This window comes from Lutra lutra, chromosome 9 (assembly GCF_902655055.1).
Source record: "Lutra lutra chromosome 9, mLutLut1.2, whole genome shotgun sequence".
Classification (NCBI taxonomy): domain Eukaryota; kingdom Metazoa; phylum Chordata; class Mammalia; order Carnivora; family Mustelidae; genus Lutra; species Lutra lutra.
Window position 1 is genome coordinate 67,041,240 of NC_062286.1, and position 26,598 is coordinate 67,067,837.

A 26,598-nucleotide genomic window follows, 5' to 3' on the forward strand; every position below is an offset into this window, starting at 1 on the left:
TCGGGCTCTCTGCTCAGCAGGGAGCCTGCCTCCTCCTCCTCTCTCTGCCTGCCTCTCTGCCTACTTGTGATCTGTCTGTCAAATAAATAAAAATCTTTAAAAAAAATAATAATGTTTTAGTGTTATTATGAAAATGTTTTTGACCTCATGAACTCCTTGAAAGGGTTTCAGGGACCCACAGATGTCCCTGGGTCATGCTTTGATAACTTGTTCTAAAGGATTATGAGAGAGCTTTTCAAGATTGAATTTTTGATATCTGTCTAAAATGTTATTAAACACTAATCACATGCAACTAATATTCACTTGGGAGTTTAGAAAAACCCAGTAGGATTTTTGTATGTTACAGCACGTTTGGATAGAAACATAATTTCTCTAAAGTAACTAATGATCAACCTTAGTGATACAGTTTGCCTCTTCTGTGTTTTCACTATCCTGTATTTTAAAGTTAACTTTTGCACCTTTAATTCCAAATGGTTATGTTAACTAAAGGTTAACTTATTTTAAAATATGCTGAGTAGTTTTTACATTCCTTAAATGTATTTAAAAATTTGTATGTAAGCATGTTTGTATTTGCATATAAACACATTTTAAAATAATTTCCATTCTTGTTTTTTTAAAGGCTTCATATATCTCCCCATTTTATTTTTTTATTTTTTTTTTAACAGGTTTTTATCCACTTAATGTTTTTCATATGTGGTAGCCACACAGCTGGAGCCTGGGTTCTCTGCCTGGAGACTCTGGTGTGGGTCTTTACAGAATGGTCAGTGAATTCCTTATAAGGGAGACTTGGTGAACACACTGTCTTCCTAGAGGTCAGGAGTGAGATAACTGTAGGTTTTGGAAATGGCCTCAGAAGTTGCCTTGGCAAAGTTGCCCAGGGTGGCAGTTCACCTCCTGGCCGAGGTGTAGCAGTTGTCAGTACTGGCCATCAGTAACTTCCTTATATATCTCCATCTTAAAAAACAGCTTAACTGAGGTATAGTTTACATACTGTGAAATTCACACTTGTAAAGGATACAATTAATTGGGGTTTTTTTTAGAAAATTCATTGAGTTGTGCAACCAGAGATTATCTATTTGAAAATAGAAAATAATATTGAAAATACTAATATTTGTTTATATTTAGAACATGAATTTGCTTTCGGATGCTCGTTCTGCTAGAATGTACCGAGATGAATTAGATGCACTTCGAGAAAAAGCAATCAGAGTGGATAAACTCGAAAGCGAAGTCAGCAGATATAAAGAAAGACTACATGATATTGAATTTTATAAGGCAAGAGTCGAGGTATGTTGCATGATTTGAGCTATTCACAATTATTTTGTTTAAAAGTTAGGTTTTTCAAAATGCACATAATAAACTTAAGGAACTTTCAAAATGTTGAACAAATTATAAATACTTTAGCTGCTTATTTTATGGTAGATCAGCATATTGCCTTTATTTGTAAAAAGGGATCTATGGATATTATTAATTTTATTGAACTGTTTGGAGTGCTTTTATTCCTTTATTTAGCTTTATAGGTAAGGACGACTTGAAGTCCTTCCTCATTGTCAAAATATATACTTCTACTGATTTCAAACTTGTTTCTAGAAGTGAAAGCAAAGCATGTTTCTGATTATTGGTCAACTCAGAATACTAAACTAGGATTAAGAAGGCACTCTCTCTCCCTCTCCCCTTCTAGTGTGTGTCTGTGTGTGTATTTAGAAAAGACAACTTTTCTTACTTAATGGTTGCAGTTCAGTGTTAGAAGAAGTTCAGTATGACCTCAAGAATTTGGTGATCCTTGCTTCTACATTCTGTTTTTCTTTCTCAGTTAATTTTTTCATTTCTGCAAGCAGAGGAGAGTTTTATCAGTTTCAGTATGGTGATAAGAAGGAAGGAGTATGCAAAATGAAGAAGTGAAAACATTATAAGAGAAAGTAGTTAGAATATGTTAGCCTAAAAGTTACCAGAAAATAGACCGAGTAGATACCAAAGACAAGGTGCTTATGTATATGCATGGCACTGTTAAGAGATTCTTATAAATGCCACTATTTTAATATACTTTCTTTTGACTTTAGTTTATAAACACAAAAATGTAGTTTAAGAAGACAGATTTGTGAGCACATGTCTTCAAAACATATGTATGGATTTTTAGCATTTTCTCAAGATGCTGATAAAAAATGTTTATTGATAGGAGCCTTAGTTTATGACCTATGTGAGTCTTAGCTCAAATATTGGTATTTTACTCAAAAACCCAATGTTTCAGGTTCAAGTTATAGTTTAGAGAGAAATCTTTAAATCTATTTCAGCAAAAAAAAAAAAAAAGAAGAATTAGCCTGGATTCTATGGAGATTTGTGTCTTAAATATGAGAAAAACTACTTATACTTAGTTCCTTATCCTTGTGACTAAGAAATTTAAGTATACCCTGACAATTTTATGTAAAATTATAGAAGTGTTACTCATCCTCGCGTAAGTACTGAGTATCATATTTGCATAATATAGGTTAAATTCTGAGGGAAAAAAATGAAACCAGGAAAACATAACTGCATCTCTTATTCAGTAGCTTTTACTCTTGCATAAAGAACTTTTGATAAAGACAGCTTAATGTCTTATTTTACAATAAAGATTTTTTTGTTTCAGAGCTTTGAAAAATTAACAGATGTAAGCATATTTCTGATAAAGCCTATTTGAAATTTTTATAGGAATTAAAAGAAGATAATCAAGTTTTATTAGAAACAAAAACCATGTTGGAAGATCAATTAGAAGGAACTAGAGCTCGTTCTGATAAATTACATGAATTAGAAAAAGAGAATTTACAACTAAAGGCTAAACTACATGATATGGAGATGGTAAGTAATGTGAGATTGAACAGTTGCACAGTTTCTTAGGAAATCTGTCAGATTCATCTGATTTCCCCATAATGACAATAATGACTAGTTCCTGTGGCCTTAACAGAGAAGAGATGGCTAAATAAATTAGATGCTTCCAATTCTTTATAAAAACAGGAGTGGTACAAATTTCTGCTTTTGTTACAGAGTGGTGTTAATTATTAATTTTGTCTTCTGCTTTGAAAAAAACCTGATAAGCTATTGTGTAAATATGCCTTTAAAATATAGAAATAGGAATGCCTGGGTGGTTCAGTTGGTTAAGCATCTGGTTTTGGCTCAGGTCATGATCCCAGGGTCCTGTGATGGGGCTCCTTGGTTGGCTGGGAGCCTGCTTTTCCCTCTGCCTGCTGCTCCCCCTCCTTGTGCTCGTTTTCTCTCTCTCTCTCTCTCTCTGACAAATAAAATCTTAAGAAAATTAATAAAATAAAATATAGAAATAAAACTGCTTGCTAGGGGTGGTGCCTAGATGGCTCATTTGGTTAACAGGCCATGCTCCCCAGGTCCTGGGATTAAGCCCCACATGAGGCTCCTTATTTAGCAGAGAGTCTCCTTCTCCATCTCCCTCTCCCTCTTGCCCTCTTCCCGCTCCTGCTGTCTCTGTCTTTTCTTCTGTCTCTAATATAAATAAATAAAATCTTTTTTAAAAATTAAAAAAAAACTTTGCTGAAATTTAATATTGAGTCAGAAATCATTTGCCATGTATAATGAAATATGTGAAGAATAGTTTTCAGTGTCCCCAAGGATCACTTTAAAATGATATCAGACAGGGGTCCCTGGCAGGCTCATTCAGTGACTCTTGATCTTGGGGTTGTGAGTTGAACCCCATGTTGGATATAGAGATTACTTAAAAATAAAATGTTTAAAAAAAGGTTAAAAAAAGATTTAAAAAACAGATCAATATAATGATCAGTATGAATAATTATAACTGATTATCATTTTCAAACTGAAAATTTTAAGGAACTTAAAATTTATCCTCATTCAGTTTCTGATAAAAGTTTTTAAGTAATAGAGTATTTAGCTTGAAATTGCACTGTTGGTGAGCTTTCATTTCTTTTCCTACTCCCTGACAATAAAAAAGGAACGTGATATGGATAGAAAAAAGATTGAAGAATTAATGGAAGAAAATATGACCTTGGAAATGGCACAGAAACAAAGTATGGATGAATCATTACATCTTGGCTGGGAGTTGGAACAAATATCCAGAACTAGCGAGCTTTCTGAAGGTATTCCCAATATTTTTTTATTTAAATGGATAAATGAATATGTGAAGTTGTATTTATGCTTACATTTTTGGTGTTTTTTTACAATTCTTTATTTTCCCTTGCTGGACATATCTAGGAGGCCAGATGTCTCCCTAATAAGTACGATTTCACAGATCCATGTTCTTGGGTCTGGTCCTTATCTTTGCACATCTTACAACTCAACTTTATGAGCGCAGTAACAGATTTGATCATTTAGGCACTGTTTCATATTAGTATCACAGGAAGCTGGGATACCAGTTTATTAATTTATTTTAGGAAAGAAAGCCATCTTACTCAATAGAATAGAAAAGTCATATTAGCTGGTCAACCTGTCTTTAACTATAGACAAACTTAAATAGGAAGTCAAAACACAGTGGGAAGATTCTTAGGTGAGTATGTAGCCAGTGTAAAGCAAGTTAAGGATCTTAAGGGCTGCTTTCATCAATATATGTATTCCATTTTAACACTATACCTACCAACCAGTCCAGCCCAATTTTAACCCTAGAGATAATGAAAGGAATCTAGATAAATTTATAACTTTTGGCTTTTTTCCTTGTTTGAGTATGCTAATACTGATTTACTTTATTGAAATTATGCCCATGCTGCATTTATTTGAATTAGATTAATTCTGTAATTCCTCAGTTACCCAGTGTTAGAATATTTCACCTGCTTTCCTTTCTTCCAGATATTAAGCATCTATCATGTATAAGATATTATACCAGGCGCTGAGGATATGGTGGTAAGGTAGACATAGGTCTGAGAGAGCTTAGAGTCTGATGCTTACAGGATAATTACTTCTACAGATGGTTCATCCTATTTACTACCATTAGGTTTTTCCTAATTTTACACATGAAAACCTGCTTCCAAATTCTGGGATTCCATGTAAATTCATTACACAGTAAGTGATGATATTGGGCCAGTGAACTTGCTGAGATGTGTTGCTTAAAGTACTCGTGGAACCTTTTTACTCTATTATTTTTGTGAATTGAGTTATAAAGGAATAATTCATTCTTAAATGTTTTCTACTACTAGTTAAAGTTAGACAATTAAGAGTTTCTTCATCTGTTATGTGGGAACAATAATAATACATGCCTTGTAGGAATATTGCAGGATTGAATTCATTACTACTTATGAAGCCATTAGTAGAGTACCGGTAAATGGTAGACATTTGAATGTTTGTTGTTATTATTTTTGTTATCATCATCATCACAGTTGTCTTGCAATTCATATTAGGATCATAGCCCTGAATACTTGTTTCAGTGTGGCATGTTGTTGTTTAACTATTCAAGGGAATTGCTTTTTAGAAAATTTGTAAAATGTGGAAAAATATAAAGGAAGAAATGAAAATCACTAAATTCTGCAGTCATTTTTGACATTTCAAAAAATTTGCTTGCAATATGTTTCTACACACAAATAGACATCTTAGACCATCAGATCAATGTGTATATACAATGCAGGTTCTTTTTTTTTCACCAGAGATTATAATGTAGGAAGCCTCCTATGTTATTAAAAATATGTTGTGAGGGGGTACCTGGCTAGCTCAGTCAGTAGAACATGCAGCTCTCGGGTTCTTTGGTTCAAACCCCATGTTGCACATAGAGATTACTTTTAAAAATTGTGTTGTAAGCATCCTTTTTAATTCTTTATAGTCTGACCTGAAGCATCTTTGAAACACATGTTATTGAAAGTATTACTAAGGTGTATTGAGTATTATAGTCTAATCTTGTTTAATTGAAATGCATTTCTACCGATCATGAAGTAAAGTTTTATTGTAAGACTTGGACAACTAATGGAATTTAAAAAGTCAGTGACTATCAGTTGGACCAGCTTTCAATTAAAGAATAATATGCTGGGACACTTGGGTGGCTCAGTCAGTTAAGCAGCTGCCTTTGGCTCAGGTCATGATCCCTGGGTCCTGGGATCGAGTCCCACGTCAGGCTCCTTGCTCAGGGGGAAGCCTGCTTCTCCCTCTCCTTCTGCCTGCCTGCCTGCTGCTCCCACTACTTGTGCTCTGTCTCTCTCTCTCTCTCTCTGTGTCAAATAGATAAGTGTATCTTAAAAAAAAATAATATGCTAACTAGAATAAAAACTAGAAATAAGAATTGACGCTTTCTTTACTTACAGTCTGGGGGACATTTTACCATACCTAATTTTGAAAAGAATGTATGCTTGTATGCTTGTTGGGGAATATGTTGTTTTGTGTATGTGTGTGTATGTTTGTGTGTTTCTCTCCTTAATGATGGAGAATTTCAAACGTACACAAAGATAGATAGACCTAGAGTACCTTCCTGTACTTCTCCATTTCTCTTCCTGAAATCTAAGATTTCAAAATGAATCTAGGTATCATATTTCACTTTAAATCCTAATTTTATATCATCCAAGATATTTAATCTGCTTTAAGGTTATTAAAAATAATTATTTTTGGTTTGCATTATATATAGAACTAGAAACTGAGTTTTCTTACTTTAAAAAAATGTAATTATGCCAAAATCTACTTAGAAATATAATTTTTTGACAACATGGTATACATGTTGCTCTTTATACTCAAGTTTAGTAGCATTCTTTATTTAGAGAAAGACTTTTTAAACGTGATCAGTGTATACTGTCTTTCCCTTCTTAGAGTCAGGATTAGGAAATAGGGACTTTTTTTTCCCTTAGACTGTCTTCCTTTAATTTTTGAAGATGTGGCATAGGATATGCTTTATACCTATGTGAATCACACGATAGCTCTGTGAGATACACAGAGCAATAACTATATTTTGTACAAGTAACCTAAGATTCCCTGAGATTAAAGTGGCTTGAACATTGCCAAATTTCTCATGAAACTAGAACTGAAACTCTGTAGTCTGTTCAGTCTAAATTTTATATTTTTTTTTCTCTAGAATGCTTATGGATGCATTAAAAATTCAAGATTTACCTATCTTTTTTCTGTTTTTTCCCATTTGTCTATCTTGTATAACTATAAATTTTTTATAAAATTAAAGACCAGCTGATGTAGTACTTTTACACTCATTTTAAATAATATTGAGTATATATACTTTTACTAGTGACAGTATTCTTCATTATTATAGCACCACAAAAATCCTTGGGCCATGAGGTGAATGAGTTAACATCAAGCAGGTTATTGAAATTGGAGATGGAAAACCAGAGTCTTACAAAAACCGTAGAAGAACTTCGGAGTACTATGGATTCTGCAGAAGGCAACACTACCAAAATCCTGAAAATTGAAAAAGAAAATCAAAGACTAAGTAAAAAGGTAAATAAAAACTAATGTTTAATGTAAGTTAAAGAATATATGTAAAAGTATAAATAGCCCTGTGGTTGAATGTTTATTTTCCAGTTTTTAATGTACTCTCATTATTTTAACTTACTGACATTTTCAGGCACAAATGAACTTCTGTATTCATTCAGCTTCAAAAATTATTCAATTCAGCTTCAACAATTCAGCTTCAACAATTATTAACTTGTAACCAGTCTTATTTCTACCCTTTTTTCTCTCCCCACAGCCACTAGATGATTTTGAAGTAAATCCTCAACATGATATCATTTTACCAATAAGTATCTCATTATATATCTCTTAAAAATGAGAATTTTTTAAAAAAAAACAAGAACAGTGACATTATCACACTTAAAAATTTAATAGAGGGGCGTCTGGGTGGCTCAGTTGTTAAGTGTCTGCCTTCAACTCAGGTCATGATCCCAGGGTCCTGGGATTGAGCCCAGCATCAGGCTCCCTGCTCAGCTGGAATTCTGCTTCTCCCTCTCCCACTCCCCCTGCTTGTGTTCCCTCTCTTGCTGTGTCTCTCTCTATCAAACAAACAAAATCTTTAAAAAAAGTTTTAATAGAGTTTGGGTAGCATTTTAGTTTCTCCAACTCTGTTGGCCTTTTTTTTTTTTTTTTTGCATGTTGTTCAAATCTGAATTAGAATAAGATCTATACACTCAACTGATGTCTGTTGTCTTTTTTAGTGTAAGGTTTACTCTGTATACCTAGTATTTTTCTGTAAAAGAAACCAGGTGGTTTAATCTAGTTTACCACAGTCTAGATTTTACTCACTACATCCTTTTTTAAAAAAAATTTTTTTTAAATTAACATATAATATTTGCCCCAGGGGTACGGGTCTATGAATCATCAGGCTTACACACTTCACAGCACTCACCACAGCACATACCCTCCCCAGTGTCCATAACCTAGTCACCCTCTCCGTACACCGCCCCCCCCACCACAACCCTCAGTTTGTTTTGTGAGATTAAGAGTCTCTTATGGTTTGTCTCCCTCACAATCCCATCTTGTTTCATTTTTTCTTTCCCTACTCCCTGAGCCCCCCCACTCTGCCTCTCAAATTCCTCATATCAGGGAGATCATGGTAATTGTCTCTCTCTGATTGACTTATTTCACTCAGCATAATACCCTCTAGTTCCATCCACTTCTTTGCAAATGGCAAGATTCACTGCATCCTTTTTATGTCACCTCACAAGTTCTTTTGTTCCCAAATAGCTTTTATTTTATCTGTAGGCTTAATCAGGTTCAAATTGAGGTTTTAGTGAGAATATTCATAAGGAGGGGCACCTGGGTGGCTCAGTAGGTTAAAGCCTCTGCCTTCGGTTCGGGTCATGATCCCAGGATCCTGGGATCGAGCCCCGCATCGGGCTCTCTGCGCGGCAGTGAGCCTGCTTCCCCTTCTCTCTCTGCCTGCCTCTCTGCCTACTTGTGATTTCTCTCTCTGTCAAATAAATAAATAAATAAAAATCTTAAAAAAAAAAAGAATATTCATAAGCAGTCTGTTTCAGTCAGGAGGTACATGTCTAGTTGTCTTTCTTTTTGTCATGTTAGTTGTCATGGAAAAGGTTTGCTTTGATCCCTTAATTCAACAGAAGTTGCAAAATCCTGATGAGGAACCCTCATGGGAAAAGCAGGATGAATGTTTGATTCTTTCCCTTTATTTACCAGTTTCCTGGTAATGAATTGATTTTCTCATATCCTGAGATAATTAATGAGTGAATTTTTTTGTTTTAGTGTCTTTATGAACTCAGGGATTCAAAAATATTTGAAGTGTTTCAATCTACTGCCTTTGTTTTTCTTACATCCTATGTCTCTAAGCTACTTTCTGAATTCCTGTGACACAACCTTAGCACCCATTGTAAACCTCTGTGCTTTTGCAATAATAAACTTCTTTTAAACATTTCCTGCCCCAGATCTGGAGATAGCCATTTCTCCAGAAAGCCCTTTTTCTTTTAGTGGAAAATGGTCCCACAATTTAGGGACTATGAAACCTGAATTTTCACTAGGTTTTGGTTCATCAGAAATATTCCACTTGTGCAACAGACCAAGTAATTTATTTTTTACTGTCTTTCTCCATACATATATATATTATAGATGAATAGAATTGTATCATGACAACATACATGATATTTTTATCATGGATATCTCCTATCACATCTGCTCCCCAGTATGTGCTTTCACTTTTGCTTTTAGGTCTTGGTCACAGTGAACAATAATACTGTAATAAATATTCTTACACATGTGTTTATGTATTGTTTTTTATTTCAATATCTAGTCAGCCATGTCTAGTTTTTTCTTTATAGATTCTGGGTTTCTAGACTCATTTATGAAAATCTCCCTCACCTTTAGACCAGTGATTTTTGAACTATAGTATGCATCAGAGTCACTTTCAGGACTTGTTAAAACAGATTGCTGAGTCCTATGCCCAGAGTTTCTGATTTGGTAGGTCTGGGCTAGGGTAGGGGTGAAGAATTCTCATTTCTAAGAAATTTCTGAGTGATGGTCTTCCTAGTTTTTTGGAACCACGCATTGAGAACCACTGCCTTAGATAATGCATATTATTTTGCATTTTGCATTTATTTGACCCATTGATTATCTTGCCAGATTTTTACTCTTTTAAAACCTTTTTGCATCATCTTTAATTCATTAACCAGATAATCTTAATAAGCATTTGACAATCAATATAATATAAAAGTAGGAGTGGCTATTTAGAACCTGGAACAGTTTTATTTTGGTTATCATTATAATTGGGTCTGGAAATTATAATTTGATTTTAAAGTTAGCCTTCAATTCTAACAAATTTTTATTGATTCTAACAATTTTTTAATAAATCCATTGTATGAAATGTGTCTTTGGTAAACTGTTTCACCTGAATTCCATTAATGTAAGACAAAAAATGAGTTTAATTAAATAACTTTTACCCATATATTTCAGTCTTTAATGGGAGAATTGGATTCATAATTAATAACTAAAACCTTCCTGAATATATTTATGTTGAATTGATTAACTGGATAAGATTTGTGACTTTATGCTTTTGACATATTATTGGAAGGTAGTCTTCCATATATGGCTATCTTCCATTGATAATAAAATAGAAAAATTCAACTTGCTTTATGTAAGACTACTCAAATTTTTAAACTTCTTCATTATTGACATAAGGATTTAATATTTAAACTTGAAGTGGAATATTTTATATAGCTAAATCTTTATTTTCTTTTATTACCTGGTTTGAATATGTTGTATAATAATAGTAAAGTCAAGTTGACGTAATTTAAACTGGTATTTTGCTATTTTATTTTTATTTTAGCCACATACCTGATCATATCTTTAAAATGTATAATTGAAAATAAATTTAAACCTAGACTATAAACATATGCTGGAGTTTATTTCAGCCCTTTTTTCTCTAGTATTGTTCTCCTTTTTTCTCCCTCTTTCCTTTTTATTTTAAACCTAATCTCTGTCTGTTTCCTCATTAAACTTAAATCACTATTTCTTATCTTTCACTCATGCTTTTATATTCTCTTCTTCCTTCTTCAGAAAAATTACTTGACTGTAATGTTTTACTTTATAAATCTCCTCAAGCCAAAAGAGCCTTTCAATAAGATTTGTACAGTCTTCATATAGCACATAATTATCATATATTCACTTAGATTTATCTTTGTTTTTAGAAGTAGCAATGTACCCTTCAAAGATGTACATGTTATGAAAGATAGTCACGTCTGCATATTTTATACAGCTGCTAAAAGTATTCCATGCTAAAAGCATGAAATATTACTTGAATTTCTCTACTCAGTACTTAAATGTCACCTTTTGAGTGTTAAAACTGTATTTAATTTTTTATTTGAAAATTGTCCTTTGGGGTTTTTTTTGAAAATTATCTTTTGTTTTTACATGTTTACACTGTTATAAAATACTTAATGATACATTGTTTTTTTATTTAATTTTCTCTAGGTTGAAATTCTTGAAAATGAGATTATCCAAGAAAAGCAAAGTCTTCAGAATTGTCAGAATTTAAGCAAGGATCTAATGAAGGAGAAAGCTCAGCTTGAGAAAACAATTGAAACACTTAGAGAAAATTCAGAGAGACAGGTTCATTAATTTCCTATTAAACAATATACTTGGAAGTGTGTTAATAAAAGTTATTTTAAAGTTTAGGCAAACAAAATGTTCATGTAACATGAAAGGCAAATATTTTAGAATTGCTTAAATTTTAGAGTAACTATGGTTTTACTTCATTTCTATCCTGTGTATTTTAGGAAAGTTGAAGGGAAAGCTTAGAATTTTTTAAATGGTCAATATGCTTAATAATTATCTGGTATAAAATTTTGCAATACCTGTGCTTTCAAGTGTCTGTGAAATAGGACTGAAGATTATAAAGTTTCTGAGTGGAGTTGGGGAGAAATGCAGCTGTACTCCAACCCTGAGGAAGAGGGGGATGTGGTTGGTACCTCTAGGATGCATTCTCATTTGCTTTCAAGTGTTTATTGGTCTTTCTCATTTTATGCTTTAGGAAACTGAGAACTGGATATATTGATTAACCTGCTATTTTAAAGTTTGTTACTTTTTTAGAAGTAAAATGATTAGTTTTAATATTATCCAGGTGTAGTCCTCAGGCTACTTGTAAAAATATAGGTCTCTATAGAGCTACAGAATAAAAATTCTAGAGCTAACATGAATCTATATTTTTACAAGGTTCTCAGGGGATTATTTAATACTGACTTTTGAGAACCACAAAATTAGGCCATGATATAAATTGGATGGATTAGTTTTCAGATTTACCAGAGGATTTTGTTATTTTGATGTTTCCAAATTAGAATTCTTAGGGGAATGAATACAGACCCACATATATACATATAAATATAGCAATATTCATTAAGAACCCACTGTGTATATGCATTGCAAATTTATTGGAAAAAAAAGGTCCTGTGTTCTTATTTGAATTTAAAACATGTAACTATGAATAATCTGAAGATCACTTTGATTAGTATTAAATACATCTCTCCTAACCATTTCTTTACATTATGAACTCCTTAAGGAAAGAAGGACCTGGCAGTACATGTACATAAGTGTCTCTCAGTAAATATTTGTCAGAATTAAAAGTAAGCTGGAAATTAGCACCCATTTATGTCCTGATTTCCCTGTTATTTTTTAGAAAGGAGAAACTGTAATTAAAAATATTTTGTTTATGCTCAATTAAGTTTTTAATTTTCTCCTTTGTTCTTTATAATTAGATTAAAATATTGGAACAGGAAAATGAACATCTGAATCAAACCGTGTCTTCCTTAAGGCAGCGCTCCCAGATAAGTGCTGAAGCAAGGGTGAAAGATATTGAAAAAGAAAATAGAATTCTCCATGAATCGATCAAAGAAACAAGTAGCAAGCTAAGCAAGATTGAGTTTGAAAAAAGACAAATTAGAAAAGAATTGGAACACTATAAAGAAAAAGGAGAACGAGCAGAAGAACTTGAAAATGAGTTGCATCATCTTGAGAAAGAAAATGAATTGTTACAGAAAAAGATAACCAATTTAAAAATTACCTGTGAAAAAATTGAGGCGTTAGAACAAGAAAATTCAGAGCTAGAAAGAGAAAACAGGAAGTTAAAAAAAACACTGGATAGCTTTAAAAACCTTACTTTTCAGTTAGAATCCCTAGAAAAAGAGAATTCCCAACTAGATGAGGAAAACTTAGAACTGCGAAGGAATGTGGAATCTTTGAAGTGTGCAAGCATGAAAATGGCTCAGCTACAACTAGAAAATAAAGAACTGGAAAGTGAAAAAGAGCAACTTAAGAAGGGTTTGGAACTCATGAAAGCATCTTTCAAGAAGACAGAACGCTTAGAAGTTAGCTACCAGGGTTTAGATACAGAAAATCAAAGGCTACAGAAAGCTCTAGAAAACAGCAATAAAAAGATTCAACAGTTAGAGAGTGAACTACAAGACTTAGAGGTGGAAAATCAAACATTGCAGAAAAACCTAGAAGAGTTAAAAATATCTAGCAAAAGACTAGAACAGCTAGAAAAAGAAAATAAATCATTAGAACAAGAGACTTCTCAACTGGAGAAGGATAAGAAACAACTGGAGAAGGAAAATAAAAGACTCCGACAGCAAGCAGAAATAAAAGATACCACATTAGAAGAAAACAATGTGAAAATTGGAAATTTAGAAAAAGAAAACAAAACTCTTTTCAAAGAGATCAGTATTTATAAAGAATCCTGCATTCGTCTGAAAGAATTAGAGAAAGAAAATAAGGAGCTTGTGAAAAGAGCAACTATTGATATAAAAACTTTGGTTACGTTACGAGAGGTAAATATAGTTACCTAAATTTAAGGCAAATTCTTTTTATATTTTTAATTCAGGGCTTTATTAAGTTTTATTGGAACCCATAAGAAATTTGAATCCTCTGCTTATGGTTCAGAGTAAGAAATTTGGAATTAGAACTAGAAACATTTTCTAAGTTTGATATTTTTGTTATACCAAGAAGTACATGTAAATTTTATTTTTTAAGATATTATAGTAATAAGATTTCCATGTAGCATCTCACTTATTACATTATAATTTTATATCTTGTTTCAAAATAATATTAAAATATTTGATCAAGACTGTTACTAAATGCTAAAGTATAATAGGAAACATGATAGCTACTATTTATTGAATGCTAACTATGTGCCAAGTAGTGGGCTAAGGACTCTATAAGTTGTAGTTATGTATATTTCTATAATTTTTACAACTAATCCTCTATAGATACTATTTCCATTAGATCAGAAAGCATTAGAGACATTAAGTAACTTACTCAGGATCACACAGCTAATAAATGGCAAAATTGGACTTGAATCGAGTCCAGATCTTTCAGACTCCAAAAATCCAAAGAATTTTGACCTCTAAGCCTGAGCATGCAAATCAGGTTGAACTTAAGAGTCAACACTGAACAATTGGTAGTTGCTTGGATCTGTGTGTTGAGAAGAGTTGTGAAATTTTCAGGAGTTGATTGGCAGTAGGTCCTATGAAACATGATATAGATTAGAAGACAGCATGCTTGGCTCTTTTTTGCTATCCCTATGCCGTACTATACATGGCAATCCTTTAAGATGAGTTTAAAAGTTTCTTACAGGGCGCCTGGGTGGCTCAGAGGGTTAAGCCGCTGCCTTCAGCTCGAGTCATGATCTTGGGGTCCTAGGATCTTGGGGTCCTAGGGTTCTCTGCTCAGCAGGGAGCCTGCCTCCTTCTCTCTCTGCCTGCCTCTCTGTCTCCTTGTGATCTCTGCCTGTCAAATAAATAAATAAATAAAATCTTGTAAAAAAAAAAAAAAGTTTCTTACAATTCTGGCAGAAACTCATTTAAGGAAGTCTGCATTTCTGCTAAACAGACTTTGAGAAGGACCCATTATTAGATTTCTGCTTTTATTCTGTTGTTGTACAGTCCTATAGTCATGAACAACAGGTTCCTTGGGTCTAAACTTCTAAGAATGTGCCCTTTTTCTTCAGTATCTTAGGGCTCTTCCACTGACAGACGGATGCTTGGGGTGTAAGAAGGGTGTGGTATCCAGCATATATTCATAGGAAGAAATATGCACTAAAGTCCTAGCTCATTATTAAAAAGTTAATGGATATGTATCCTTTTTCTTACAGTTTTCAAACCTAAAGTGTTCACAAGTAAAGGGTTTTTCCTTTCAGTTTTAACATGAAAAGTTAAGAAATATTAGCAAAAAACAAGAAGAGGAAAACCATGTTGAACTAGGTTATTTTGTTGCTTAACTACTTTTTATTGGTGAAGAAAAATTCAACAACATTTCTGTTTTTCCTGGTTTGAATTATATGTATTCCTGTCTAGTGGTAGTTATAGTCTTGGCTAACTTTGTTAGATGTTCATGATCACGACACTTACGTGAGTTTTACATTCCTTTTAAAATAAGGATTTGGTAAGTGAAAAATTGAAGACTCAACAAATGAATAATGATCTTGAAAAATTAACTCATGAGCTTGAGAAGATAGGGTTAAATAAAGAGCGACTCTTACATGATGAGCAAAGTACTGATGACAGGTGAGTATTAAGTCTGTTTGGCAAACAGTTGAAAATTATTGTTATTTTTCTGCTCAAACGTTCTTTGCTGTACTAATACAGAATATTTATATTTCATCCTGTTTCTGGTTCCTTTCTTTCCATAGAGGAAGTTCTATACAAAAAAAAAGTAAAAACCCAGATAAATACAACCTAATATTGATACAAGAAAAAAATGCTAAAATATTACTATAAACAGTTACGACTTAGTAGAAAAACAGGACACCACCCAGCTAGCGAAAGACCAGAGGGTGTAATTACCTGCAAAAGTAGCATGAGATAACAATAAACAAACCTTCTCTTGAAATATAAAGTTAGTTTTTTAATTTGAATCGTGTACTTAAATGCCTCAGTTGTTTCATGTATTTTGTGTGCTAAAAGTAGACTTAAAGAGAGATGGAAGAGAAATATGAAACAAAGGAAAATATACTGATATAATTAAGGCATAAAAATAATGTGGAAAAATAAGTCTTGACAAACAATAAAAAATTACTTTATATACCCTTTAATTTTGAGAATGATCAATACAAGCTTAAAAATTTTTATTCTCTCATGATAATTACAGTCTGTCAGACAGATTTTCAAGTAGTCTACTGTTTAGCATCCAGTCAGCCATGTGATTCCAGCTAGACTAGAAGTATGTATCAAAAATAACTTTTATGTAGTCTAGACTTTAATTCATTGGAATTTTTGTCATGTAATTTGTATCTTATTGTCTACCAACTCTTAATGTTCTCGTATTTATTAAATGTATATAGGAAAAATTAATGATTATATGGGGTTTGTTTATGTAATTTTGAAAATATTCAGAGTTAATAAAATAGATTGAAACTCAAAGGTTAGTTCTGTAATAACAAATGGAAATAATTTGAGGCATTCGTTCTAGCAATGAATTCAAGCAACCATAATTGGATTAATCATATAGCTGTTTCATGATAAACTATTTTTATTTGAGTTAAATAGATAAGGGCCAGTTGAGTTGACTAACTCTTAATATAGATACCAAATATGCATCATTTCTTTATTCACACAAATTTATTGCCCATCATGTGTAAAACATTTAGGTGTTAGGGGCGGGGATCAGTATACTGTGTAGCTACCCGAAATGACCCTCTTAGAACCCAATTGTAGATGAGTACTTCATATTAATTTGGCACCTCTTCCCAAACCTTAATTCAAACAACTTGTCAGTATTATTGAGCTCTTATTATTTGCTGATCACCAAGCATCAAAGAAATGATAATGCTTCTGCTGAACCTTAAAGAATGACTGAAATTTATGAGGTGGAAATGGTGGAGAAGGGCATTCCATGGAAATAAAGCACAGAGATGTACTGAGTAATTGTTAGAGTGACACGACGCAGGGGCGCCTGGGTGGCTCAGTTGGTTAAGCATCCGACTCTTGATTTGGGCTCAGGTCATGATCTCAGAGCCCTGCATCTGGCTCCAAGCTCAGTGGGGAGTCTGCTTGAGATTCTCTCTCCCTCTACCCTTCTCTGTGTCCTCTCTCAAATAAATAAATCTTTAAGAAGGAAAGAAAAAGGGACAAATTGGAGGCACAGAGACCAGTTAGGAAGCTATTGAAATAATCTAGGCAAGATGTGATGCATTCATTAAGCTACACATTTCTGTATATAATGAAAGCATTAGAAATGGAGCTAACGGTATATATTAAACTAAATTTTTTTGGGAACTGGAATTGAGAGCCTGATCAAATTTGGTAGATCAGAAAAAGAAGTGTCTTAAGCCACCAAACCAGCTTCTCTCTCAATCATTAAGTTAGCCTTAGTGTCACAAGGAAAATAAAAGCTCACAGACATAAATTCCTTTAACATTTCATCCCTTTGGAATTTATGTATATCTGCACCTATCTTTACTGCTAATCTCAGGTGATGTCCCTAATTATTAGTCTGACCTTTTCATCTTTCTCATTGATGTCATTCCCTCTAACTGTTTTAAGATATAATTAAGTTATTCTTACCATTAAGGAATAGATAGTCTAAGTTGTGTGTTTGCGTGTATAAATAGATAAAATGCAATGAAGTAAATTCAGTGGTAGAGTTACAAATAGAGTGCTAAGCAGTCACTCTTGTCTTTTTTAACAGCTCTTTTCTTATGTCTTCTCATAATATAGTTTCCTAGGGTTATGTTTTCAGGCCTCTTAATCATTTATTCTGAATGCTATGCATTGCCATCTATCATCTTCCCTGATAGCTGCATTATTCTCCTCTTAGTGGACGTTTTCATCTAGACAATCTAGAAGCAATTCAGGCATCACACATTCAACATATCCAAAGTTAGATTCATTAAATGCTTTTAAAAATGTCTCCTGGGACACCTGAGTGGCTCAGTTGGTTAATCATCTGCCTTCAGCTCAGGTTGTGCTCTCAGGGTCCTGGGATCGAGCCCCCACATTGGGCTCCCTGCTGAGCGAAGAGTCTGCTTCTCCCCCTCTCTCTGACCCTTCTCCCTACCTGTTTGTTGTCTCTCTCACTCACAAAAAAAAAAAGTCTCTTTATTCAAGCCAATACCAAAATGAATGAGATTTTTTTCTCTTTTCTCAATGAACTTAAAAACTGAGCAAGCAGAAAGAGTGTATATATAAATTAATTAGAGTAAAAGGCAGAATGATAAAATTTCTCATATATGTACTTGACGTTTTTATTCCATGTAGTTATCAAGATTCTCATGTATAAGAATTCATTATGGGGCGCCTGGGTGGCTCAGTGGGTTAAAGCCTCTTTCTTCGGCTCAGGTCATGATCCCAGGGTCCTGGGATCGAGCTCCGAGTCTGGCTCTCGGCTCAGTGGGGAGCCTGCTTCCCTCTCTCTCTGTCTCTGCCTGCCTCTCTGCCTACTTGTGGCCTCTGTCTGTCAAATAAATAAATAAAAAATCTTAAAAAAAAAAAAAAGAATTCATCATAATCCCTATTTTGTGATTGACTTTCAAACTGTATTCATGTACTGTCCTTTTTGTAAAAAATAATTACAAATAATATATTTATGAATCCACCATTCAAAAAGATAACTAAAATATTGACATTCACATCTGCCTCCAGTGATGAACTATGTTATTTTTTTACTTGGATAGTAGGTACAAACTTTTGGAATCAAAATTAGAATCCACTCTAAAGAAGTCCCTTGAAATAAAAGAAGAAAAAATTGCTGCCTTAGAAGCTCGATTAGAAGAATCCACAAATTATAACCAGCAGTTGCGCCAAGAACTTAAAACAGTAAGTCATTTCCCTGGAAAGAATTTTAATTGTCAAAATTTGGAGAGAAAAGTGTAAAGTAAGAAAACAAAAAAGCATTGTCATTAATATTCTATTTCTTCCTTTTTCTTAAATTTGAAAGTAGCAAATCTTGGTCATTTAGTTTATGACAAACTATATTTTGTTTATACACTGTAGTTTATACAGTTCTATTTCATGTGCACATGTTCCCCATGCAGTTAGAGACATACTAGTTTTGTGGGAATGGAATGGGGAAGAGGCAGTCTTACTCTTTAGAAAAGCTCTCAATGTAATATTGACACTTCACTTTGACATACTTCTATTGAAAATCCAGGTAAAAGTTTGATAGAGATGTGGGTATGAGGATTCCAACTAGAGGGAAATAGTATGTGTGATGTAAGAAATCACCTGTTCTCATAAATTTGAGTTTTCTTCTAGCTCTGCTGTCTTGTGATATTTGGAATTACTCTGTGAAATAAGCAGGGCAGGAGCAACTGTTTTCCCTTAAACATAAATAAATTGAAATCAAATGGGCTTGTCCATTCCCTAGGATTAGTATATGGTAGATAGGTAGAATCATGTTCTGTTTTTTTGTTTTGTTTTGTTTTGTTTTCCCTTTTATCATCTCTGTGGTACCACCAGGAATGGTTTTATAATCAACTAAACATTTAGACTGAGAAGATTACTGTGGGCCCAATTTAGAATCCTTTGATTCAGGACGCTGTTTGAAATACAAGTATATAGCAGGGCACTGTCATGGGTCCCTCTTCTTATAGTTGTTTGAAAGTCATATTCCCACCAGATGACAGTTCAGGTGCAAGACAATGAGATTCACATTGAGCATGCAGGAGCTGCACTGTCTTTGAGACTCAGTGCTCCATAGTAGTCATCATCTCTTGCAAAAACTTTGAAGGCATGGGGGTCTCCACAATGAATATAATAGTTTTGGTTTTTTTTTTTTTTAAGATTTTTTATTTATTTATTTGACAGAGAGAGATCACAAGTAGACGGAGAGGAAGGCAGAGAGAGAGAGAGAGAGAGGGAAGCAGGCTTCCTGCTGAGCAGAGAGCCCGATGTGGGACTCGATCCCAGGACCCTGAGATCATGACCTGAGCCGAAGGCAGCGGCCTAACCCACTGAGCCACCCAGGCGCCCCTGGATATAATAGTTTTAAGAGTTGCTACACTCAGAGAAGTTTAAAGATACAGCTTCCTATTAGGTACTTACAGTTCTTGCAGTCTAGATATAATTTACCCAGTGCCTGGGTGGCTCAGTCATTAAGCATCTGCCTTCGGCTCAGGTTATTTTCCCAGGGTCCTATGATTGGGGCCCACATTGAGCTCCCTGCTCAGCGAGAAGCCTGCTTCTCCCTCTCCTGCTCCCCCTGCTTGTGTTCCCTCTCTCTCTCTGTGTCTCTCTCTGTAAAATAAATAAATAAAAGCATAATAAATAAATAAATAAATAAATAAGATGTGCCAGTTGGGTCATTTTTCTCATATGCAATCTTGCCTAGTAACACAACATTCCAATTTCTTCAGGTTTCTAAGGACGCAGTTAACAAAGATGGATTTCTCACACAGAAAAGGAAAAAGGTTTTGTTCCCCATTTGCCCACACCATCATTTTTGATATTTGTACCATGAAACATATATTGTTAAAGAAGAAATTCTAGAATTTTGCTTAGTTTACATGAAGGATTGTCCAAAAAATAAAGTAAAATTTGGTGCCAGATTTAATTAATCTGCAGTATCTAGGTTGCAAAGAAAGTCAACTTCATGAAGCTACTCAGACAGTTTGGGTATGGGTTGATTATATGCATTTCAAGTCCAGGGGGCAGAGATGGAAAATTTCATCATTTTCCACTTCCAGCCACTTTGGCATTGGACCAGCCACCTGCCATAAACAGGAAATTAGGCTGCCATAAAACTGAAATTAGACTGTACTAACTTTTAATACTATATGTGAAGAGGTTTATCACTTGAAGATATGAAAGTTAAATATGAGTTGAGGGCCTGAAGTAATTGCTAAAATAGCATGACCAAAAGGTTTAGCTAATATGCCAGCAAAGGAGATAAAGTAGAATTATTACAAAAAAAAAACAAAAAACAGGAAAAAAAGAGGAACAAAAGTACAGATTGGACAAAGAGCAAAATGTCAGTTTTAAAACAAACCAGATCAATAATCATATTAAATATAAAAGTTCTAAACATCTCAGTTGGAAGGCAGAGGTTAATAAATTAGGTTAAAAGGCAAGACCCACCTGTATGCTGCCTCAAAGAAATGTTGATGGCAGATATGTCATTTTTTATGTGAACATAAATTAGAGATCCTGTGGATACATCAGGTAAAGGGGAATTATTGAAACTTAGTTGTAACAATGGACTAAAAATAAGAAGCTTTGAGTTTTATTCTCAACTCCCCTTCTTCATAATGGCATATTTCTATAGTCTTTAGAAGCCTAGAGAAAAGACCCTGTGGGAAATTAATGTAAAATAGGAGAGTGGAAATGATGTCATTCATTTGTTATTAGGATATTAAAATTAAGGGTGGCTGGGTGGCTCAGTGGGTTAAAGCCTCTGCCTTCAGCTCAGGTCATGATCCCAGGGTCCTGGAATCAAGCCTCCCATTGGGCTGTCTGCTCAGCAGGGAGCTTGCTTCCTCCTCTCTCTCTGCCTGCCTCTCTGCCTACTTTGAATCTCTGTCTGTCAAATAAATAAATAAAATCTTTAAAAAAAAAGGATATTAAAATTTTTTAAAAAGGGGAAAATTAGGATCCCAGAACACCTATTAGATCACTCAGCCAAGCTTTAAATTATATTCTGTTTTGGGCATCTTTAGTCTCATGTCATTTTCTAACTCAGTTGAGTCATAAGCTTTCTTAAGGTTTGCTTTAGATACTGAATTATTTTAGACACTTCTATTTTTGTCTTAATATAAAGTTTGGGTTTTAATTTAGAATTTTGTGAAAAATGTCTCCGTGGATAAACTAATGATTCAAGAGAAATATAATAATAATCGGCTTAAATTGAAGCGTGCTATTAAGTTAGTAATTTTGGTAATGTAGGATGACCAAGTTCTTAGTTTCTTAAAGTAGGTTTTGGTTGTAATGACACCAGAAAACCCTGGGTAAGATAAATCCTTGGCTTGCTCACTTTTTATTAAGTAAATTACAGTAATTATTTGTGGATTAGGACCTGAATAAAGAAGTTATTACTAATTTATCTATTAATACTGCTCATTCTGGGCAACATATCCTGCTTAAAAGGGCAGGCACACACAGATGCTTCCTCAACTTTAGGTATCTTTTTAGAAGGAATTATTACGTATGTCAAGTCTTCATCTGACCTTTACATGGAATCTCTGAAATTTCTAAATCCAGCTATAGATGGGTCAAAATAATTATTAATATTTAGCAACATGTCTATGCCCAGTTAATCGATTCTTTAGTGATATTTTCATCATAAGCAACAGGATCTGAAATTATTACAAGAGTATAGCCCATATATTATTAGAGTGTGGCACATAAGCAGAGTGTATTTAAATTTTCTAGGAGAAAAGAATTTGCAGTTTACAAAGCATAAATTGTGATCATGATAGTAGTGATAATCGTACATATTATTTATCACATTTTTTAATAGTGTCTTTCACATTCACCAGACCATTGCAGAGTCTGATTGTAAGAAGTGATAACTTTGGTGATTCTTTTTCTCCCCATTAACATATTTTAAATAAAATTTTAGGTGAAAAAGAATTATGAAGCTCTCAAACAGAGACAAGATGAAGAAAGAATGGTACAGAGCTCTCCTCCAGCTTCTGGTGAAGATAATAAATGGGAGCGAGAAAGTCAAGAAACAACTAGAGAGCTTCTGAAAGTTAAAGACAGATTAATTGAAGTAGAAAGAAATGTAAGTATTTTTAAATTTTTAGTAGGAAAAGGTTATTTTTAGAAGTATCATTATGTATATAACTTAGGAAGTTTATCTAATCTAGTTTATACTTTCTTGACTGATTCATAGTAAAAGAGTAAAGAACTAATAATTTAATTTAACTTACTTTTCTCCATCACCTTCATATATGTCCATCAGCCAGCTTTGTCAACTCTGTTGTGAAAATGTAATCCAAGCCCATCTTTGCTCCTACCATTCTAGTCTAAGGTACCATTATCTCTCATCTGGATTTTTAGAATAGCCTCTGACTGGCAGGCTTCCCCCCTTCTACTCCTGGCCCAATCTAAAACCCATTTTTATTATAGTAGCCAGAGTTATTTTTTAAAACATAATCCTGGTCATGTCACTTTTCTACTTAAGATATTCAATGGCTACCCCTTCCAATTAGAATAAAATTCAATTTTTTCAGTGTCCTTCAAGATCATTCCTGCCTTTGCCCTGCCTCTATTATTGGTCTTAGACCACACCACTCTTCACCCCTTCTATTTATTTATTTATTAAGATTTTATTTATTTGACAGAGAGAGATCACAAGTAGGCGGAGAGGCAGGCAGAGAGAAAGAGAGAGAGAGGAGGAAGCAGGCTCCCCACTGAGCAGAGAGCCTGATACGGGGCTCGATCCCAGGACCCTGGGATCATGACCTGAGCTGAAGGCAGAGGCTTTAACCCACTGAGCCACCCAGGTGCCCCACCCCTTCTATTTATTAACCTTGAGATATTATTACTATCTGTCAATACCTAGAAAACACAAAACAGTGCCTAGTATGTAAGTAAATCAACTGAAGTCATATTAGCCTTTTCTATTTGTTCCTATTGGCCTTTTCTATTTGTTCATATTTCCAGAGATTTGTTTGGATCCTCTACTTGGAACACATGACTGGCATTCAACCTTCATATCACATATCTCCTGCAAAAGATCTTTCCTGACCCCTTTCCCCAGTAAAGTAGCTATTTTCAACCTAAACAATTCACTATCATGCCATAAGTTTCTTTTTCATAACACTTCATGCCATAAGTTTCTTTTTCATAACACTTCTCACTAGTGAAATTATATTGCTTATTTATTTGTTGGTTGTCCACTGGAAAAAAAGCTCCTTGACAGCAGGGGCTTTTCTTTTCTTTTTTTCTTCTTTTTAAACCACTGTGCCATCAGTATGTAGAATTAAGCCTGATAGATAGCTGATACAGTAAATATTGGCTGAATAAGTTAGAGAAATATTTGTCAAAAAAAGGTAATCAAGCTAATTCACCATTCATCCTTCAAAGATGAATTAACTTAAGAAAATTTATATACTAACAGATAAAATAGTTGTGGTTGTTGTTGTTATGTTTTAATATAACATGAATTGAAAACTTTAAGCCATAATGCCAAAAATTAATCTCCTACGATGTTGATTCCTGCTTCCTCATCCAGAAGTAATCACTGTAAACAGTCTTCCCAGAAGAATGTTCGTGACTTATCTGTGTATTTCTTTTGGGACATCTGGGTGGCTCAGTTGGTTAACCGTCCAACTTTTGATCTCCGCTCAGGTCTTGATCTCAGGGTTGTGAGTTCAGATTCCCATGTTAGGCTCTATGCTGGGCTTAGAGCCTAGTTACTTAAAAAAAAAAAAAAAAGTAGTAAAAATTTTTTTTTTCTTCCAAGATTTAAATGTTAGTTAGTTAACATGTAGTATAATATTAGTTTCAGGTGTAGGGTTTAGTGATTCATAAGTGCCCTCCTTAATGCCCATCAGACATATCATCCATTCCTCCATCTACCTCCCCTCCAGTAACCCTCAGTTTGTTCTCTGTAGTTAACAGTCTGCTTTCTGGTTTGCCTCATTTTTTGTTGTTGTTTTTTTTTTTAACCCCCTGTGTTCATCTGTTAATGTTTCTTAAATTCCATATATGAGTAAAATCATATGGTATTTGTCTTTCTCTGACGGACTTATTTTGCTTAGCATAATACTGTCTTGTTCCATGCATGTCATCACAAATGGAAAGATTTCATTCTTTTTTAGGCTGAAAAATTTTCCCTTGTATACATACATAGCACAACTTTCTTATTCATCATTTGATGGACATTTGGGCTCTTTCCATAATTTGGCTATTGTGGATAATAGTGTTATAAACATCAGGGTGCATGTATCCCTTTGAATCAGTGTTTCTGTACCCTTTGGGTAAATACCTAGTAATGCAATTGCTGGATTATAGGATAGTTTGTCTTTAAACTTTTTTTTTTTTAAGATTTTATTTATTTATTTGACAGAGAGAGACAGTGAGAAAGGGAACACAAGCAGGGGGAGTAGGAGAGGGAGAAGCAGGCTTTCCACTGATCGGGCAGAAAGCCTGATGCGGGACTTGATCCCAGGACCCTGGGGTCATGACCTGAGCTGAAGGCTCAATGATTGAGCCACCCAGGTACCCCTATCTTTAACTTTTTGAGGGACCTCTATACTGTTTTCCAGAGTGGCTGTACCAGTTTGCATTCCCACCACTGTATTAGAGGGCTCTTCTTTCTACACATCCTTGTCAACATCTGCTCTTTCCTGTGTTATTAATTTTAGCTATTCTGACAGGTGTGAGATAGTATCTCATTGTAATTTTGATTTGTATTTCCCTGATGATGAGTGATGTTGAGCATTTTTTCATGTGTCTGTTGGCCATTTGTATGTCTAGAAGTATATTTCTTTTACAAATTTACATCTGTGGATTCATGCTATACAGTATTTTTACTTGCATGTTTCAATTATGTTACCTTAGGGATCTATTTTAGGCAGTTATAGATCATATCATTTTGTTTACTATTCCATAGTGTGGATATTACCATAATTTATTTAAATAAATGTATTTTCAGATTTTGCTGCAATGAAAATCCATGTATAGTATGTTCATGGGGTAGTAAATTCCTGATGGCAGAATTTATAGGCCAGAGGGTGTTTGTGTATGCATATATGTATATATATATATCTGTGTAATTTTAATTGGTGTCATCATGTTAGCCTTTGAAGATCACATCAGTTTTCAATTCCACTAATAGATTACCTGTTTTTTTAGATAAACATTTGATATTACTGGCCTTTTAATTTTTGTTAAAGCAGTAAGAAAGTATTTTAATTTTCATGTTTTAAATTATTAGTGAGCTATTTTATAATCTTTCTGTTTATCAGCCGTATATGAATACCTATTTTAAATATTCAGTGATTTACATATATATGTATGTCTGTGTATATATATATATATATATGTATATATATATATATGCACATAGATACAAACCTCCATCACTTGGGTTAATAATTGTATTTCAGAAAATTTTGCTGGTATGTAAACGTGCTATAAGGTAAATCTCTTTTCCCATTGACTGACTTCATAAATTTCTATTGGAAAAAGTTACTTGGTTGTCATTTTTTAGCCATTTTATTTTAGGTAATGGTTTATTAGATTGCTAACCTTTTATTACACCAATAATTTGGGTGCATTTGTCAGTATATTTACTGACCTCCTAACTTTTCCATTATAAATCTTTTCTTTTTCCTGCTCTGAGATATTCTTTCTACTCTATCTCTTATTCTTTATAGACTATAGAATTTTTCTTATGACTGTAAAGATACCCCGACTTGTCATTAGAGCTTTGTACTTTTTGGTTTCTTAAGAGCTAACTATAGTAGCACCTAATATATGTAAGTGAAAAATGGTTCACTTTTTGGTATATCAAGATGGTATATAAATATATCAGCGTTCAGTATTATTTTTCCAGTATAAATTTTTTCACCGTTTTTATTCAAATAAATGAACACAAGAGAAGTAAAAAATATCAAAACCCATCTTAAAGCATTGTGCTTCCTCACCTTTGATTTTGTGATAAAATGTATGGGTTAAATCATTACTTGCCTTTTATACAGTGACATGTAGTATATGTAACTTTGAAAGCCTATAAAATGAATGATTTCTTTGTCCCCTATGTAGATATGATAAAAGTGATATGTTGTGA

General features: G+C 33.8%; 1 protein-coding gene across 7 annotated transcripts in view; it reads left to right on the forward strand.

Moving 5' to 3' along the window:
• Positions 1-26,598, forward strand: part of CCDC88A (coiled-coil domain containing 88A) — a 132,090-nt gene that overhangs the window by 74,263 nt on the left and 31,229 nt on the right. For 6 of the 7 annotated variants that reach the window (XM_047744249.1, XM_047744243.1, XM_047744250.1 and 3 more), the window contains exons 10-18: positions 1,126-1,284; positions 2,683-2,829; positions 3,947-4,091; positions 7,181-7,365; positions 11,344-11,481; positions 12,624-13,694; positions 15,301-15,428; positions 18,536-18,677; positions 22,417-22,581. In XM_047744249.1, the coding sequence (XP_047600205.1) occupies positions 1,126-1,284; positions 2,683-2,829; positions 3,947-4,091; positions 7,181-7,365; positions 11,344-11,481; positions 12,624-13,694; positions 15,301-15,428; positions 18,536-18,677; positions 22,417-22,581 (2,280 nt within the window). Of the gene's footprint in view, positions 1-1,125; positions 1,285-2,682; positions 2,830-3,946; positions 4,092-7,180; positions 7,366-8,919; positions 9,027-11,343; positions 11,482-12,623; positions 13,695-15,300; positions 15,429-18,535; positions 18,678-22,416; positions 22,582-26,598 lie in introns of those variants that run through there. The other variant, XM_047744247.1, reaches the window with a different exon arrangement.